Raw genomic sequence first — 13,905 nt, 5'->3', positions numbered from 1 at the left:
GCTCAAGAGGAGCATGAAGAACGACGAGAGACGTCCACCGAAGATTCATTCGGCGAAGATTTGCCAGACCATCCTCACAAGACTGTACCATTGCAGAGCTTCGGCTGTGAAGCCGCAGTCGGAAGAGCTACTTCGGAAAGAGCCGCTTTGAGAGCTCAGCGCGGGCGAACTCATTTGCTGAAAGGAACTACCACGACTCATTGACGGCGAACTGAGTTGAAATGAGTTTTCTCGGCTCAATGGAAGCAGCGGTGATGCCATGGGCTGTACGCTAGGGCTCGCGTTCGGGATCTTGTTCTGAATTTCTTCAGTCTTGGTCGATACGACAATTCTGATGGCAATGTCGTCATCTGAAAGATCAATGGCGGTCTGTACTGATTTACTTGGGCGATACATTACATACAACGTCAGCAACACGATACCGAGCACGACGCAGATGGCGTTCGGAATGAACATAAACCAGTTTCTATCTAGTGGCGTGTAGATGACCCATAGCGCATTGTTTGTAGCACCGCAGATAACCATCGGTAGCTGAATGGGAGATGCGTTCTTGTTGCGTAGTACAAACGAAGTCTTCTCGAATGGCGCACCGTACAGAATGATGGCGGCGACGATGCTCAAATAGCCTAGAATGTGGCTGATACCGGTGTAGTCCTGGCCTGTAGCTCCAGCTGCTGCAATGACGGCGTACAATGTAATTGTTGCGAGCACTGAAACAGTACCGCCGGAGCACGTACTTGCGGTCTTCAGCGAAGGTGTAGTACACAGAGATGTAGACGAGTGCCGCGAGGTCGTTAAAGCCGAACGAGACGACTACGGGGAATATATTTCCGCAGAAAAAGCCATACATCATCCACATGTGCGCGTTGCCGAGCAGCGAGACGAATGGGACTATGGAGATGTTCCCGACGGTTTTGCTCTGGTAGATCTTGTAAATGGAGAAAGATGGACTCAGTGAGACCATGAACGACGATAATGCCGTCATGATGTGAAGCACCAGGAGCACGGAGGCGTCAACCATGGCTGTGAGTGTGGATTCACGTGTGCGGGAGGAGGCGGACGCACACGCAAGTCGATTGCAGACTGAGGTCATGACATCGGAATTCTTCGACCGCCCTTTAAATTATTGCTCAAATACATGCAACGGCTATTGCTTCAACTATGCGATCACTGCCGATGGTGACGGAAACCTGGGTCTGTCTCATTTCATTTCTGAAGTTTTGGCAGGTCGCAAGCATCGCCATGTACGACGATTCGACTCCAAGTAGCGTGTAATTGCTGGCGGGCGATGGATAAATGCTGGAGTAGTCTGTGCAACGAGCTGATGTCACGTGTTAAGCAACGCGAACCTTCCAATCACGGGTCTGTTTGGGGTGCCAGCGGGAGAAGTAAGGTCACAACAACGCAGTTAATGGATGCCGATTTTTCCTTCACCTTCATGTGCACACGTTGAGCTGAACTGAGTCCAAGCACCAAAATATTCAGGCACTTTCATGCTTTCAAAAGTTCTTTCGAAGGATATTCCGAAAAAAACTAAAAACTGATATTTTTATGTGATCATTTTTTAGTTTAAAATATCTGCTGATTAATATACTTCAGTATTATTTTGCCGACCGGCTGTCAGCAAGCAAATTTCAGACCCCACCCACTTGACGTCGCCGTTTGCGCCAACTCAAACCTTTTCACTTCGGCATTCACGTCTAAACTTGCCCTGAAGCTCATACACCTCACTATTACGCGCTTTTGCCCCGTCCCGCCCCAGCCCGACTTTCTCCTTGTGACGGGGTCACACAGCACCACTATAAAGCTTATATCTTGAGAAACGCGCAAGTTATCTTAAAATATCCTCTACTTTCTTCTTGTCGCTTCTCTTCGCCATTAAGACATATAAATAGCAATACTCGGACAAGAACCCAGGACTCCACCTCTAAGTTGGTTGTATAATGAAAAGCGGTGGAATTTTTAAATGTTGGGCGGTGTGGAAATTGGGTCCATGTCCCAAAATTTAGGAAGCCCGCTACTTCCTGTGGCTGCGGAATATTGCATTTTTATCTATTGCCAATAAAAACATTGTATAGATAATTGATATTGACCCCGCTATTATTGAATAAGCAACATTCAGTCAATAATTTATTGTTTCAGTATTATAACTGATCACGAGCTTAAATTTTTTTAAAGCTGGGCTGTTTATTCCCAATAGATGACACGGGAAAGTCGACAGATAATTGCTACCAGCTCCGTGAAACGGTTCAATAGATGATAGAAAAAAATGTATTGCAATTATTGCGACATCAATTTATTTATTCGCAGCTCTGCACGCAAGCGTATCTCCTGGTTGTCGACCTTGCAAGTTTCTTTCTCTGTCATTATCCAACAGTCGGTACCCATTTTTTCTGGCCCAAGAGAGCAAACGATGAGCAACTGGTTTTCCACTGTACTCAACGCGGCTATTGTTGTCGCTCAAGTCATTTTAAGCCTCAGTCCAGATCCAGATACCAACCGCCGCAAAGACATCGGTGGATGGCTGCTTTGCCACTAGCTGCGATGGCAGCCAACAATCACAAGTCGTGCTTTCAGCCACTTATTAATGACCCCAAGGGCGATACTTCCAGCACGCTCAACTCAATCAACTAGCGTTCATCATTAGTCAAAATAGAAAGTGTACCCACTTCTCACAGGAAGTCGAAAACTTCATCGAATCGCATAAATTATTATATCTAAAAGGCGCTCGACTCCCAAATTTGGAACCCATAATACCGGTATTAGAATGTCTTAATTTATGTTTAACCCTCTGTTCCCTTGTTGCGGCTACCGGTAGTTTGAACATCTAATTACCAGTCTACTGAGTACTACACGTAATTGAATAGTACCAGGTGTCAATTTCTCGCTTGGTAGTACTGTACACCGGTAAACGTGCTTGATGTTCATGTCAAGTACAGTACTGTGTACCTGACCCATGCAATATCTCCAGACTGGTGATATTCGTGCTTCACGGGCACGTTCCTGACTGCAGTCGTACGGCCACATGAATAAGATGAGCCAGTTTATGAGCCGCAGATGGGACTCTAATCAACTCGTTTGGTTGAGCCTACGATTCTACGTTGCCTAACGACTTTGGGGCTTCCAATCGAGTCGTTTAGAAACAATAGAGACGGGCAGGCTTATTCTCAAGGTCTCAAGCTCCGGTGCTGTCAGCACTGCTGGTCACCAGTCGCTGAGTGCACCCAATCCTTACCGTGTGCTCTTGTATCAACTAATTGGGGAAGAGATAAACACTAAACGTATGCATACTGTAGTGCGATTGCCGAGTAAAGTGGTGCTATGATCACCTATGGCGGCTAGACTACGCTTGAACATAGTGTTCTAGCAAATGATTTTGGGCAGACCACTTAGGCAAGGCAATTCTGGCACTTCTTCTAATTCGAAGTGCCCATCAACATATCCGGCCCGAGCCTTAATTTACCCTACTTTCTATTTCGGAGGTGTTCAGCAAATCGGATCATCCGAAATGTATAAAAACCACAATGCCTTTTAGCTACAAACCTTTACGCTTTCGTTTCCGGTATATCAATAAGTCATTACTGCCGTAGATTACTTAAGATACAGACAACGACGGTGAAATTCGCCACCCTCTGAACGCCATCCTCCATAGTAGTTCTTTTTTTGTTTTCGCGACAGGAAAATCCGTCGCACATTTTTATTGGTAGATAAAACGAATTAATTAGCAAAAAGCAAAGTTGAAAACCTCAACGTCTAGTGGCTGGCAGGCCGCTGTACTGTTGGGCGGTAGCTGGCAAACCAGGGCCGACGTTGTCTCGACAACAACATCAAGTCCTTCTTTTGAAACATGTGCGTCGAAGTTATCGAGTATAAGCACTGATAGTGCCTCGATCTCGAACTTGAGCAGCTCTCGTACATATATCGCCCACACTTTGGCATCCATAAAACTGCTCTCCTGCACTGAGTATACATGTCCAACCGGATGTGTTAGTAGCTCCACGACTATCACACTATTTAATAAAGCAATTATATAAAATCAGCAAAATCAAAAGATATTACCGTGCTGCAAACCGCTGACATAGTCTCATAAACGCACTTTGACCCTTCTCATCGTTTTCCTTACCAGCAAGATACGTTTGAAGCCATCGCGTTTGCTGCTCTTTGAAATATTGAATAAGTAAATCTGTACAAATACTAAGCAACAAGCGGTTTTAGGTCACAATATAGAAATAAATTAATAAGAAGACGGTTTACCCATTCTTCTCGTCGCACATCCTTCATAAAGGTTACCAAATCGTGAGAGAAGTGTATTAACGGCGCTGCACTCTGGCCCTTCAAGGTTTTGCTGGTTTGGGCACCCGCAAAGTCTTGGATGTTCTCTTTATCGTCTAGCCAGTCGCGAAGAGTCGTGCGAGGGATATTTAGTCTCTTTGATGCGGCTTGGCAGCTTCCTAACGCCTCAGCAGTCGCGATTGCTTCGCGCTTGGTTAGAATTGTATAGGAGCGCTGAGGCGCCATTTCCAGAGTGATAGAAATTCTAACTATATGTGTTATGCTACCCGTAGGAACCAGTCGATTCAATTTACTCTATCATTGGTTAAAATAAAAACTTGTTCAAATCTTTTATTTTGAACTTCAAGTGTTCGTGGCGGATTTGTATGGTATGGCGGATTTCACCGTCGTTGTCTGTAGTGACTAATCAGCAGTCTGTTCCGATTATGCTTTCCCGTGCATATTTATATTGTGGGATAAGATGCAGTCGTCATTTCGGGAAGACGGTGATCAGAGGTTCCGAAAATGTTATTTATATTGAGACTGGCAAAACAGCAATAAAAATAATTTTAAGTGCTTGGAGCACCACGGGTGCAAAAATTATTGGTGTTATTGCATGCAATATACAGTGGGCTGATACTCGTCTAGTTGGTGGGAGCCTCACCACGCACAACCTTCCGGACTGTGGCAGCGTTCCAGTAGGCTCAGTTCAGCGACCAACCATCAAAATGAGAGGACAAGAGCGCGGCAGATCGATCGTAGATTGCGGTTTAGCTGGACCGCTGGTCCGTAGGGCTCCATCAGCCCGGCTAAAGGTTATTGCCTGGAGAGACCGCAGAATAAATTATTTGATTTTGAAATGGGAGCTCGAAAATAAATTATTTTACTGCAAAATAAAAAAATATATATAATAAAAATAACATTTTCGGAACCCCTGTCGGTGATGGGTCTCCTCCACTTCAGGACTCATATCCACAACTATTGTACCCGTGTGCTTCCAGTAGCTCACAAAGACGGGTGCGGGTATAGAATTTCAAAATTCCACGCTCCAAATAAGGGCTTAGCGCAATCCATAAACACGATAGTAAACTTACTTGTAATGATACGGGTACAGCTCTGGATAGTGATTCCTCCGGATAGTGATAAAAGAGGCTTACCACTACAAGGAGGTGTGTCAGTAGCTCACCAATGTGGGAGAGACCGTCAATGATAATCTTTGGAATATTGCTTAGCCGACAGCTTTTCAATAAAATAACGAGCCGACTTGAAGCCCGGGCTCTCGATTTGCTTGAGTCTTCTTTTTGTAGCCTCCCAGTTTTACATTCAAACCAACCACCAAAATTAAGCCAAAAACTACGATCCATCTCGACAAATAGAGTTCTCGGCTCGCCCTACCAAGCCTTAGACATGTCTGCATTTCACAAAGCGAAGATATAAGTTGTCCAAAGCGCTGAGGAGAAATAAGTGGCGGGACGGCGTAAATTTTCCCACAATTAGAACGGATGTCAATCGGATTTGCAATATGGACTCCATATTTTTATACTGTAGACTTTCCAATGCTTGCGTGAAACGACTGACACTTCATTCCTCAATTTGCTTTGTGCCGTCCTCTGCGTCTTTAAAAGAAGTAACCACATGCAATGCCGCGCTTTCCTCGTCGTCTTGGCAGGTGTCGTTGCCACCGCGAATGCTGCTTCTATCGCTTACAACAAAGTGCAGCCAATCGCCCAGCCTGAGGGCGGGCATCAAGTTCAAGCCTCAACTCCACGTCGAGACAGGTTGCTACTCGTTCCCTGCTGTGAATGCTAAGGGTGAGACGAGCACGGGGCTGCCGGCGGAACAAGGAAACTATTTCTGCGTTAAACAATACAATCAACTCGGCTCGCAAGTCTATGGACGTGCTACGTGGTACAAGGGCGTCTGGGCCATCATGTACGCCTGGTACTACCCTAAAGCGATTACCATGATGGTTGCAACGGCAACGCATGACTGGCAAAATGCTGTTGTGTGGATCAGCAACCCCGACGTGGAATCCCCCAAGATATTGGGGCTATCGACGTCGAAGAAATCGGAAACCGACCACACTAAGCCCGTTACAAAAGAGATGTTCAAGTCTGACACTACATACGACAAGCGGACGAAGAACTTGGACCCGTTTCTCGAAGGTACGAGCTTTAAACTTGCCAGTACGCTTGTTTTAGGGCCCATATTCTTGAAACCGACGGTCGATAAAGGCAATGTCCAGGATCTTGTCATGTGGAGTCAGCTGCCGAATGCGGCGCGAGTGGCTCTCAACTCAACGGAAATCGGCAATGTACCGTTCAGCGACGCAAATTTTCAGAAAAAGCTCGACGAAGCCTGGCCTTTTTAGTAGCGAAGAATTGCGTATATGTTAGAGTTTTCGCTTCGGCTGTAAAAGAGATCGTTTTACATGAGCATTAATACTTTCAATTTGTTGAAGCCATCACTTCGAAGTACGTTTTTCTGCTTGACAATAAAAGTGATGCTTTGTCGTTAAAATGTTTCGTTAGAATTAACAAAGCTGCAGTGTACTTCTACTCCACTCCTGGACACAATTAAACGGCCATCTCGTCGAGTGCCCATAACTCAGTCAATTTTTATTATTCGACGGTGCGGTTTTCACACAAGTCGCAAAATGCTTCAAAATAGCAAGGATGTGCTAACGCTCGCGGTTTTGCACTTTATAGGGAGGCTCACATACAAAAAAGAGATTTGTCTGGCTGGACACAATTTACGGCCACCATCGGTCCAATACAAAAACCTATATAAAATAAAAACATGTGTCATTTTGGCTGACTTGATATTTGTATGGGCTGAGTTTCTGAGGGCGATGAAATGGACACTAGGGTACGAGAGCTCAAATTAGTTGCATGGGGGTGTGTACACAATACTGTTATATGTAACGTGTTGCACTCGCACCTCTGCTTGATCAATATTGATGGAGAAATTTTAGCTATTATAGTGTCAATAGACCCATCCGCATTTTTTTTACTATAGCAGATCATATGGAGAACACCGTGTAGTCGTCGCAATCTTACATTTAAAATTTCAGAAGTAGATATATTAATAATATACTACTACAAATCATTTTTTCATAAAGAACCTCTCTGATCACTGATATCTTGGGTATACTTCTGTATAAAAGACACGGGTTTTCCACCAACTTACATTATACAGAAGTATATCTGTGATTAGAGAGGTTTTTTATGAGAAAATGATTTGTAGTAGAATATTTAGATTTACTACTAACGTTAGTAGTACACTGCAGCATTGCAATGCTTTTTGTCTTTTTCACTTAGCCTGATGATCGATTTTCAATAAATACAGGTCGTTTTATTTAATCGAGGTATTATAATGAAAGGATCTAGCTAGACTGGCTGCTATTACATGTAATAACGTTTACAGCCTCAGTGCAACAGCTGAACAAAGTTCCATTGCTATATACTATAGGATTGGGCTATTAATAGTAGCGCTTTGAGGAAAAAGTTCAATTCGGTAGAGCAAGACAACATTTGAGGGAAGGCCAGTCCTGTATTGATAGCTCTCGGTTGATACTGGACGCTTTGCTCGTATTACATGAATGGAGGAGGTAACTAGGCAGTCGTTGGTAATTGATATGATGTAAGCGTATAATAACAGATATTAATTGTGTATTTGAAAAGACAGATCGTCAGTCCCCGTTTGATGTGGACGCTTAGCTCGTGTAACATGAAATTACTGGGCATTCAATTGCAGATTCACGCCCCCCTTTTTTTTTCCTTTTCACTCTGTCGTTTTAAATATACAAGTAATATCCGTTATTATACGCCTACATCGTATCAATCACCGGCGACTGCCTGGTCTTGGCGTGTAGCTTGCAAGCCCCCCCCCCATTCATGCTACGCGAGCAAAGTGCCCGGCTTCTTGTCCTTCCTCCGAGATCGCTGAGCGAATTCAGCATGAGCGAGTTGTGCGGCGACTGCAGGGCTCCCGATTAATGCATAAGTACAATAACTAAAGTACATTATTTTAATGCGTAAAATGTATGGGAGCTCGGGTGCGGTTGAAATTGCATAATGAATGAGGTTATGCCTTCACACTTTAATACTAGTTTTTGTAAGTAAAGGCCATGGTTTCCATTAATGGGTTTCTCGGATTCAAATGCACACTGTATGGGAGCCTCGAAATTTGAACTGCCATTAATGCCATTATCGGGAGCCCTGGGCGACTGTAAGCTAAACTCCTCCTGGGAGAGCTCTTTCTCCATAAATTTATCCTACTGGGGGCAAGTACAGAAGTCCCTAGCTTGTACTTCGTATACCCTTTTATATCGCGTAACATGAATTGGGGTACATCTGACAAATTTAGAAGCCGAAGAGAAATACCTATAACAATTAAAGAGATGATTTCCTACGCTTATTCAGGGGGACTTACACGGGATGTGGGATACAACTATCCCACATTCCACAATCAACACTGGCCTCGAAAGGTGCCTACAGTATAATAGTGTCAGCTGTTTGCAGATGAGACCACAATCTCCTCTAAACATACTCATCTAAACGTACGCAAAGAAATCATGGCATTTTTAATAATACTCAATTGCAAGAGTGCCTGTACAGAAGTCCTCTACTTACACTTCGTATACCCCTTGATATCGAATCACAGAAATTGAAGGAATTAAAGACAAATCGCCAAATCGCATTGATTGACCTATGCAAATTTATCAGTCGACCTCCTACGAAGATTTCTGTACTACATGTATTAATTCACGCGTGAGTCACTGCTGCAGATTGGAGCTGTTCATTTAATACCTCAGGCTCCTTTACGCCTTCGACTCGTGACGGGACTTTCCAAATCACTCTCAACAAAAACAAGTTCAGCTCTTAATGCTGAATTCCGCAGCGTTCATTAAGAGAAGTATGTCGACAGCCTTCGGTCCCCGCACGATCAACGCCTACGCTGCTTTCCAAGCTGGGGCAAGTCTTAAGCCGTGGCAGTACCAGTCACGGCATCTCGGTGAGGAAGACGTCGAAGTCAAGATTTCCCATTGTGGCGTCTGTGGTGGGGATATCCACGCCCTGAAAAGCCCCTCAGCTCCGTTCCCCTGCGTCGTCGGCCACGAAATCGTCGGTGAAGTGACTCAGACCGGCTCTGCCGTCAAGAATCTTTCTCTTGGTGACCGAGTTGGAGTCGGTTTCAATGCGTGGGCGTGTCTGAATAAGGACCAAACTCGACCTTGCCGGGAGTGCGCGTCTGGGAACGACGCTTACTGTAGTCGCGCCGTATTTACAAGTAACGCCAAGTACGAGGACGGCCACCAGTCATTCGGTGGCTTTGCGGACTACATTCGCGTCTCCAGCAAATATGCGTTCCCGATCCCAGAGAACATCCCTTCAGATGCTGCTGCGCCGCTCATGTGCGCTGGATCGACCGTGTATTCTCCGCTTAAACGCGAGGGAGAAAGAAGAAGAGGTAAGAGAGTTCGGTGCAACCGAGTTCTACAATCTCAGCAGTCCGGAAGATGTGAAGAAGGCTGCTGGTACTGTTGTCTTGCTACTGGTGATGGTTGCCGCCCCAGACCTGCCGTATAACACGTACCTCAGTCTGGTTCGCAAGCTTGGTACACTAGTGATGCTTGGTGTTCCAAACGACGACATTCGATTTAAACCCATGTTTCTTGTGGGGAACGGCATCCGTGTCGTCGGGAACTTAGTCGGCAGCATCCAAGACGTTGCTGATACTCTCAAGCTTGCAGCCGAGAAAAACGTGCGCCCGATTGTAGAGAGCCTACCGATGGATCAAGTGAACGAAGGTATTGAGCGCATACAAGAAGGAAAAGCTCGCTACCGCATCGTGCTAGATTGGTCGATCGCAGGCCGGTTATCGGTGCGGTAAATAAACCTTTTTTTATCCACAAGATTTATTATATTTTAAATAATGTACCGACAACAACATGTATATGCGCTTGCTGCTAGACTGCAGTATTCTTAGCGATTATCGATTCATGTATAATTGCAAATACCTTACTGCTTATGAATAGCCTCGGCCTAATTTGTAAAACGACAATGCGGTCCATCCAAACCAAAGGATTACCAAAAATACTTAAGTATTGCAAATCCGTTCGAGGCAACCACAACCAATCGAAACAGTCCATCCAACTAAGATGCTTGGGTTTCACCTCTGACGTTCGAGACTTCAGGACGCGGAGCTAACAACAATGAAGTGACAGGATCTCATTCTCTGTTTCACTTCTTCTTTGACAGAATAAACAACAGCGATCGATTTCAGCACAATGACCGGCTGGAAGACTGCTCTCGATGTCGTGACTGCGCTTGGACAAGTCATGTTGAACCTGAGTCTAGGTCCCGACATGTATACAATTCACCGTCGCCAGAGTATCGGTGAAATGCCCGCGCTGCCTCAGGTTTCGATGCTAGTGAATTGTCACTTGTGGTACGTCGATCACATCAAGTAAGCTGCCATGTGAAGTGTTGCTCCTGCTAAACTAAACTACGCTGTTTTGAAAAAGGATGTGCTACGGTATTCTACGCGATAGTATATTCCCGGTCGCAGTCTCTTAGGGCTTCGGACAGCTTGCTGCGCGCTGTGTTTAACCTCATTTACTTTCACTGGAGCTCGAAGCAAGCGCGTAAGGACACGCTCAAGTTGTACGTAGCAGCGCTCGTTCTGCTCTGTATGATCACGATCTACTTTGTGCTGTCGCTTGCTGAGGCGACCGGGCAGTCGAACTATGACTCGAGCAATTTACTGGGATACTTTGGTGTCCTCATCAACGTTTGCATGTTCGCGTCTCCGTTCGCAACTCTTCAGCATGTCGTGCAGACTAAGTCGGCCGCTTCCATCCCATTCAACCTAAGCCTCATGATTTTCGCGTCATCGGTACTGTGGGTGGCCACGGGTCTACTGGACAGCGACTACTTCATCACGGGCCTCAACTTGGCTGGTGTAGTGCTGGGTGCCATACAGATCACACTGTACTACATCTATCGCCCAGGTCGAGGCGTGGAGCGATACTGCGCAAGTGGAGAGCTACCTGTCGTCGTATCCCCAACCTCCAAGAGTGCTGGCGTCGCGATGACCATCGAGAGTCCCGCTTATAAACCCCTGTCGTCCCCGACTGTTCTAGGAAGACTTTAACCCCTTAGTTCCCGTATGTTTAGCCGCTAAACATAAGAGGTGTATAGCTTCTTTCAGTTTTTTTCGGCATCTATGTTATGTTTAGCGGCTAAACATAAGAGAAAAACTGACTTGGAGTTTGTATTGAACAGATCTCAAGAGAGCGCAGGAAAGCTCAATACTGAAGTCAAGACAAAAGTGGGAGCCTAAAACGGCCGGATGCACAGGCTTAGGGTAGCTGGACCGGATTCCTGATTGAACGAGATAAAGAGAGGCGGTGTCACCCACCACCAACGGGTGGCCGACAGTCACAAAACTCTCTCATACTTCAAAACGACCGCGGGGGCAGCAGACCAGAATAATGGCGACGTCTGGCAAGATGCCACGACGGACGCTGACAGCGGAAGAGACCCGGTTGTGCGAGGCAGCCCTCAGTGACCGCCACAAGCGTCGCCTTCGTCGAGACGACGAGAGGCAGTCAGCAGCAGAGCCAAAGCATGGCGCTGAGGGGCGTGCGTTGAAGAAGCAGTCTAGGAAGAGGGCGGTGAAACTTACGACGACAGCCATGGAGATAGCAGAGTCTAGAGGTCCACATATTGAGCCGGCAGCACCCAAAGAGACAGAAGCAACAGCGAGTACGGACGAAGCTAAAGAGGTAATACCTGTTGCAGAAAATGAGGAAGATTCTGTGGAACCAGAGGTGGAGGAAGTTGTAGCAGACGTGGTGATGGCTGTGGCTTCAACTGTGGCTTCAAGTGCGCTTCTAACGCCTGTGCGAGATGCTCAAGGCGCTGTGGAGACCTTGCGCCCCCCTCGGACGAACAAGCAGGCGCCGGTTACGCAAAGATCCCCGAAACGACGCCGCCGCGTCCTACAAGACAGTCCAGAACGCGAAGCTCAAGCTGAAGGCACCATAAGTGACACCACAGACACCGGTGCTGCGTCAGCTGCCCCGCATCTCCCTGTCGCCTGCGTAGTCGACGGTGATCCTAACATCATGGCGGCTGGTGCACGTGAGTGCACTGGCCTCGGATCAGAAGAGGAATCTGGTCCTGATTCAGACGATGACGACGCGGACAGTGAGTGGGAAGGAGATTGGGAGCTTGGAGAACTCTCTGATGAGGAGTTAGCCGATTGCGTTGGAACTGAACTACTGGACACGTTCTGCAAGTCGGTGGCGATGAATGCGGCGCGTTTGGCGGAGATGAAACATTCTGGCTGGGAGTATGGTAAGTTATGTTGAGCGCTATCCAACATACGCAACTATTATTCCGTCGTTGTCTAACATAATGTTAACATTATCTAACTCACTTTGATGTGCTATTTGTAGACCAGTCCAAATTTGGAGACAATCCTACGTATGAAGACCTTTACGACGGGCCTTATGGACCATCTGAGAGCGTCCTTGGAGTGGCTGAAGACCCACTGGCGCTGTACTTCGACTACCTACCGCCAAAATTGTGGAGACAGATTGCCGTCGAGAGCAATCGCTACCACACGCAGTCGATACCGGGTCGTGCGCAGGCGATTCAAGCGAAGCAGCGTCGTGGTGGTGGAAAAGTAGAGAACCTCGCAGATATTCGTCGGCGACTAGCACGTGTGAAGCCGATAGAACCGTGGGAGGTTTTGCGCGTCATCGCGCTTCTCATTGCAAGGATGCTGTCTCCAGTGCGAAAGGGGATTGCTGCTCACTGGGAGTTGACACCGGCTGGTGCGTTGCCAACGCCACGCTTCGGCAAGTACATGTCCCGCAACCGGTTCTTCCACATAATGGGATACTTGCACTTCTCCAACAACAAGTCGCCTCAAGCTAGCACGGATCGTGTATGGAAGATTCGGCCGGTTATCGAGGTTTTACAGCGTACATTTGCGCGCGGCTACAAGATTCCTCCTGTCATTAGCTTTGACGAAGCTACGCTGCCTTCAAGATCCCGCTACAATCCTACCAGACAGTTCAACAAGGACAAACCGCACAAGTGGGGGACCAAGGTGTTCGTGGCAGCGTGTGCAGATACAGCTTATTGCATGAGGTGCGTTCAAGGTGGCAAGCTAATGCTTGCCACCTTTTTTTTGGTCTAAGTGCTTATGTTGGACGGGCAAACATCCACATTGTGGAGAATTTCCTAATCCAACATATTTATTACTTTTACTAATATCGTGTGCGTTTGTGCGACTGTTCAGATTCGAGGTGTACTGTGGTGCTAAGAGTAATCCCCGGACTCCGATTCCTGCTGATAATAATTGCGGCGAGGCTGCCGTACTAAGGAACATGAACGCGCTGTGCCCGCCATCACCGACCTCCCCGTGGCGTTTGGTAATCACAGACCGGTTTTACACGTCGGTGAAGCTGGCGTTGGAGCTGTTGCAGCGACGGATGTACATTACGGGTACGATCCAGACGCGTATGGCAGGGTACGCGAAGGATGTGAAGACTGACAAGTCTTACAGAGCCGTGAATGGTGTGAGAGAGCTAGTACCACCACAGGGGACAATCAA

At 46.7% G+C, this 13,905-nt stretch overlaps 3 protein-coding genes and 1 pseudogene across 3 annotated transcripts; 2 read left to right on the top strand and 2 right to left on the bottom strand.

Annotated features, from left to right (window-relative positions):
- Positions 1-236: 236 nt before the first annotated feature.
- On the bottom strand, positions 237-1,021 carry PITG_17862 (MtN3-like protein; the record flags this gene model as incomplete). The annotated part of the gene is made up of 3 exons (XM_002896356.1): positions 237-382; positions 423-659; positions 712-1,021. 3 exons carry the CDS (start codon positions 1,019-1,021, stop codon positions 237-239), a joined length of 693 nt encoding a protein of 230 aa, XP_002896402.1.
- Positions 1,022-3,721: 2,700 nt separating this feature from the next.
- On the bottom strand, positions 3,722-4,518 carry PITG_17861 (uncharacterized protein; the record flags this gene model as incomplete). The annotated part of the gene is made up of 3 exons (XM_002896355.1): positions 3,722-3,955; positions 4,124-4,159; positions 4,255-4,518. The coding sequence occupies 3 exons, from the start codon at positions 4,516-4,518 to the stop codon at positions 3,722-3,724; spliced, it is 534 nt and encodes a 177-aa protein (XP_002896401.1).
- A 1,389-nt stretch (positions 4,519-5,907) lies between these two features.
- PITG_17860 lies at positions 5,908-6,640 on the top strand (annotated as a pseudogene; the record flags this gene model as incomplete).
- A 3,924-nt stretch (positions 6,641-10,564) lies between these two features.
- On the top strand, positions 10,565-11,430 carry PITG_17859 (MtN3-like protein; the record flags this gene model as incomplete). Its single annotated transcript, XM_002896354.1, has 3 exons — positions 10,565-10,725; positions 10,802-10,844; positions 10,927-11,430. The coding sequence occupies 3 exons, from the start codon at positions 10,565-10,567 to the stop codon at positions 11,428-11,430; spliced, it is 708 nt and encodes a 235-aa protein (XP_002896400.1).
- Between the last annotated feature and the right edge of the window lie 2,475 nt (positions 11,431-13,905).

Source organism: Phytophthora infestans, genomic scaffold, assembly GCF_000142945.1.
Source record: "Phytophthora infestans T30-4 supercont1.61 genomic scaffold, whole genome shotgun sequence".
In the NCBI taxonomy this organism is placed as follows: Eukaryota; Oomycota; class Peronosporomycetes; order Peronosporales; family Peronosporaceae; genus Phytophthora; species Phytophthora infestans.
Note: the sequence above shows the minus strand (reverse complement) of the source record. Positions and strands in the feature narration are given on the sequence as shown.